General features: G+C 35.6%; 1 protein-coding gene across 1 annotated transcript in view; it reads right to left on the bottom strand.

Moving 5' to 3' along the window:
* Positions 1-187: 187 nt before the first annotated feature.
* Positions 188-5183, bottom strand: part of LOC106961100 (dysbindin domain-containing protein 2-like) — a 24403-nt gene continuing 19407 nt past the window's right edge. The window contains exons 3-5 of the mRNA XM_015054622.1: positions 3996-4145; positions 3464-3613; positions 188-1243 (exon numbers count right to left, since the gene is read on the bottom strand). Coding sequence (XP_014910108.1) covers positions 936-1243; positions 3464-3613; positions 3996-4145 — 608 coding nt within the window. The 3' untranslated portion in view covers positions 188-935. The remainder of the gene's footprint in view (positions 1244-3463; positions 3614-3995; positions 4146-5183) is intronic.

Raw genomic sequence — 5183 nt, 5'->3', positions numbered from 1 at the left:
AGTTTTGAGTCAAAATTCGTTTTCAAAAAAAAAAAAAAAAAAAAAAAAAAAAACGGCACTGTGTTTTATAATGCAACATTATAATTGCATGGCAAATAATCCAACAAACTTCAAAAGGATTTGTCTAAAATAACATGAAACAAAAAGAAAATCCAGGAGCAGGCTCAACAGAGGCTTTTACGCTTGATTCATTTAATACTGTGGTGTGTGTTTTTATTACTGTATGTCTTAAAAAAGCAGTCTGTTATTACCTTTATTTCTTGGCCTCTTTTGTGACATGTGTTCCATTAAAAGCATGGTTGAACTGCTTTCATTCACAACCAGATCTTTGACTTACTTGATTTAATGTGTTTTCTGTGTCTCTCAAAAAACAGATACGTTTTCTATTTGCAACTCATAACGAGTTTCATGTTTTTGAAACAGAGCTGTATTAAAGGTCAAGTACAACCAGTTGTTCCCAGAACCAACCTAATTCTTAAATAGAGTCCACCTGTGGTTTCAGGGTTCAATTAGGTCATGTGGCCTACTTGAATTATGGCCAAGTGACGATCTTGTTTTTAGTTCTTCGTTCATCTGTTGAGAAACCGAGCCTTTAATATAAGAAAAATATGATCATAAAAAAACAGTCACAAGGATCCCCCATGGCAAATTGTGAAATAAAACTGAACTTGTTTTATGTCAACCAGAACAAGTTTGTGCAGATGAAAAAAAAAAAAAATGCCTCATTGTATTGATATAAACGTCTTCTGACACAACTGCCAAGAAACTATCAAATGAATGTACCGTAAAACTTGTAAAGTAAAGGTGGTTAGTTGGTAAATCATAAAGGAGAATGCACAATCTAAAGGACAAAGGTAATCACAGTTGACCCAAACATGCGGGGCGTTTCAGCTCATTAGAAAAGAATGCATATGCACAGGGGAAAGGAGAAATATTCAGTCTTTTTGATGGGCTGTTGAAAAGCATCGTTCTTCTTCATCTTCTTCCTCTGTTTCTTCATCTCTTGTATTGGGAACAGAGGTCAGCAGCAGAGTGTCGGCGTGTACTTCTTCATCATCGGACTGGATCACCGGTGTGTCGGCTCCGCCTGCACTGGTAACACTGGAACCAGACGACGTTGAAGAAAATCGAGACTGGGATCCACGGTAGACTTCGTTTTGCCTCTGCAGCGGCGCTCGATCCCTGTAGACAACCTCTGTTTCTTCATCCACTTCGTCTTCGTCATCGTCCTCACAATCTATAACTAGGTGAACAACAACATGTTAAAGTCAATTTTATCAGATTTGGATTTTTAAATAGATAAATATTAAATTAAAATGCACACAGAAGAGCCTAAAATGTGATTGCGTTGTTTTATTGGAATGCTAGTGTCCCAAAGATATGTGAATCGTTTTACACTCTGGCTTTCACGCTTTCACAAGTTTAATATTCATCAGAAGAACTTTAATATTCTTCTGTTGGGTCAAATATGAAATCACAAATTTCACCAGCTTCACAAAAGTGCCTGAACAAAAGTAACCTCAGTGCACGATGATGTTGCTGCCGTCATGCTTGACTGTGGGCGTGTTCATCTTTGGGTATTTTTGTGCCAAATTACCATCTAGAATTGTGGCCTAGATGTTCATCTTTACACACATTTCCTTGCAAAGGCTTATGGGATTATATATCCTGGCATATTAAGTCCAATACCTGGGGCTTCTTGAGTGTCGATCTTCTGCCAGCTTCACTAACTAGTTTCATCAATTATCTACTCACTTTCACTTTGACTGCTGTTAAGTAATAATAACTGCCTTCCATGTTACATGCTGTAAAAATGTAGTTGGTATGTATACGCATAGCGCTTTTACTTTTATCCGAATCAATTTTACTTAAAAAGAAAATTATATATATATATATATATATATATATATACAATTTAACCAAAATGTTGCACAATTCTAAAAGAGATCAAATTAATTAATATTATTATAACAGAACAAATAGCAATAAATAAATAAAATATGCTCAAACACTGATTAAAATTACTAAAATGAAAGCAAAACAAAACTGCAAAGTCAAAGGCCACTAAAAATAAGCTTGTTTTAAACTTTATTTTTTTAATCTAATATATCAAGCTTCAGGATGAATTTCGACACAACCAATAGAAACTGGTCTGCTGATCCAACTGCCTGTAGTGAAACATAGGCTGAATCACATCGGCGAGTTACGGAGCAACAAGAGCATTAAGGCATTAATAACCCGACAGAAGGATTTCAAAATTAACTCTACAGCAGAACCAGTGAGATATGTTCGAAGCAGCAGCGTTTTGAACAAGCTGAAGGCACAGGGGAGAGGCCTGGCCAACCCCATCGTAAAGTTTTCTCTTTATGACTGTAACTCTGCACAAACAGATGCTTTTAATTTACTGTTTGAGCTATGGCTTTAGGCAAAGAATGCAAATGAAAGAGAAAATCCATCAGGGACAGCTGCTCTGTGCGTTAGGTTAATCAGACTGATTGTAACTGTCATATCAGCTGAAGTGGAGAGAATTCTGCCATTCAAACAACAGGTGCTCCAATTAATCATGAATTTAATGTGCACACTTACTGTATGGAGCCAGGTGTTTTTTTTTTTTTTTTTTTACACCTCCACTTTGAAAAATATTTTTTCAGGAGAATTGTGCTGGGAATGTAGATGAGATTATTTATCACACTCATCTATCTTATAGCCGTGCATTTTTCACATGGGTGTTCACACACTTCCCTCTTTCCAAGTTCTGACATTTACTAGAAGACATATCTTCTTCTAATAAGATAAAATTGCTTGGTGCTTGGAAAAAAAAAACTCCAATAAAAGTTAGAAAAAAAATGTCAGTAGTAAACAGAGGTGTTTTTATATTCTGGATTTAGCTGATTTTTTTTTTTTTTCTCTACCTTTCAGAAAAATAAATGTTGCTGTCATGAGAACAGGTCATAACAAATATTCTCTTAACCTGTGTTGGAAAAAACAAACAAACAAAAAAAACTAACGCTTGACACACCTGTTTCATGCAGTTACTTGGCTGCCCAAGGCTAAATTTTCACTGAACTATACTCATACTACGGCAGATAATTGGAAGTTGGCTTGGGTCACAGTGTCAGAATGTTTGCTCCATTAAACTGATAGGTTCCCTGGGGCAGTAGGTGTGGCTTGTCTCCTATAGGTGCAATTAGATTGCATGAAATTTGAGTCTTATGTCTTGAGGCCAAGTCACCTCTGATTTTACCCTTGTCTTCCTAGAATTCTCTCTCAGCAGTTTATGTTTTGTTTCACACAGTGGAAGTAGTTTCTATGCTAAAACTTTGAAAGGTTAAACGATGTCAAGGGGTCAGCTGTATATGTGGCAGGATGCAGAGAATAGCATGTTTTGTGTACAGATGTATGACATTTTTAGTTGCCGATCAGCAAGTAAAAATGTTTTTTTTTTGTTTTTTTTGTTGCGCACCTGGTAGTGGAGACGTTAGGGCTCCTTCGTCACCAACTGAGCTCGAGTTGAGGAACACGTCAAGGGCTTCCTGATCTGACATATCCATAAGATCCATCTGCTCCAGAGTGTCCACGTTCACCTCCATAGATGAAATACTGCCCATGGGGGCTGCACCCGATCAATGCATAGGAAAGAAAATTCAGATGTAAATTATGAACATACAGATGCTTTTAAAAGGAGTAACTGTTGTTTAAAATTATTCATATTTGAGCTTTTTGGTTCTTTTTATCCCAATGTGTTCCGACTGGCAGTGTAGCAATCAGATTTATTGTCTGATAGCCAAGGAGACACTTACACAAGAAGATAGATAGATAGATAGATAGATAGATAGATAGATAGATATAATATAGAATTCTACAGGACGTAAATACAAAACTAAATACATAACTGTTCCATCAAAATCTACATAATCATGATATAATAGGGACTTATATTTGAAGCAGAAGATAATATTTGAGATTTACTTCGCCCAGGAGAAGAAGGCACTCACGTTTCCTGCAGTCGACCTGTAGGTGCGTAGAGGGCAGGTAGTTGTCCACATCGTGCTGGTAGACATCTTCGAAGAACCGTTGCCTGTCTCTTAGCTTCATGTGCTGAGCAGAATCATTGTTGTACAAACTCTGGGAATTGTCCTTTTCAGCTGAGCATCAAACGACATAAAGAAAAAAGTCACGAAGAAATATTCTTCACTTCCTGTGAGTTAATGTGCTCTGTCCTGAAATGTATTTTTTATTTGCAGAAAAAATAACCGAACCACAATAATAGATACCGTAGCATTTTAAAATCTTTTGGACTTCTTTTCTAAAACGATTAGCTTTTGGCAATTATTTTGGACACTAATGTAATCACCTTTGTGTGTACCTGCCTGTGTTTGTCTTTCAGTGACTCATAGGGAAGTCCTGGTTTAATTTGCACAATATGTTTGTGATCAACTAATGATATTGCCTATCAAAGGAGCTGTTACAAAGGTTTAGTCTCTAAATAGCTCTCTGGCACTGAGAGACTTAGTGAACAAGTCCAGCCTGTTATCGCATTTTGCAGAGCCTTATTTTGCTGCCACACCTTCATTTTAAAAAATGTCGGAAAACTGATTCTAAAGAATGAGACAATAATCTGAAATAAATCCCAACTGAACCATATCATTGAAATCTATAATTCCCTAACATATATGTATAATTTTCTGACGCTGTGATAAATTAGCTTGTTCTGTTGCTTGTCATCGAACCAAGATATTTCACAGTGATAGTAGTCTGACCTCTAGTGTTCATCATCAGCTTCACACTCAGTGTCTTGTTTGACAGCAAATTTATATCTGAATTTGCTGTATATATATATACTGCTCAAAAAAATAAAGGGAACACTCAAATAACACATCCTAGATCTGAATGAATGAAATATTCTCATTGAATACTTTGTTCTGTACAAAGTTGAATGTGCTGACAACAAAATCACACAAAAATCATCAATGGAAATCAAATTAATTAACCAATGGAGGCCTGGATTTGGAGCCACACACAAAATTAAAGTGAAATGTTCCCTTTATTTTTTTGAGCTATATATATATATATATATATATATATATATATATATATATATATATATATATATATATATATATACACACAAAATCTGTATATTTTTTCTCTCTATATATATAGGTGTGTCTATTTTTTTTTAT

This window comes from Poecilia latipinna, unplaced genomic scaffold, assembly GCF_001443285.1.
Source record: "Poecilia latipinna isolate Pla-1442-1.1 unplaced genomic scaffold, P_latipinna-1.0 Scaffold57, whole genome shotgun sequence".
In the NCBI taxonomy this organism is placed as follows: domain Eukaryota; kingdom Metazoa; phylum Chordata; class Actinopteri; order Cyprinodontiformes; family Poeciliidae; genus Poecilia; species Poecilia latipinna.
This window is presented reverse-complemented; position numbering and strand designations above follow the sequence as displayed.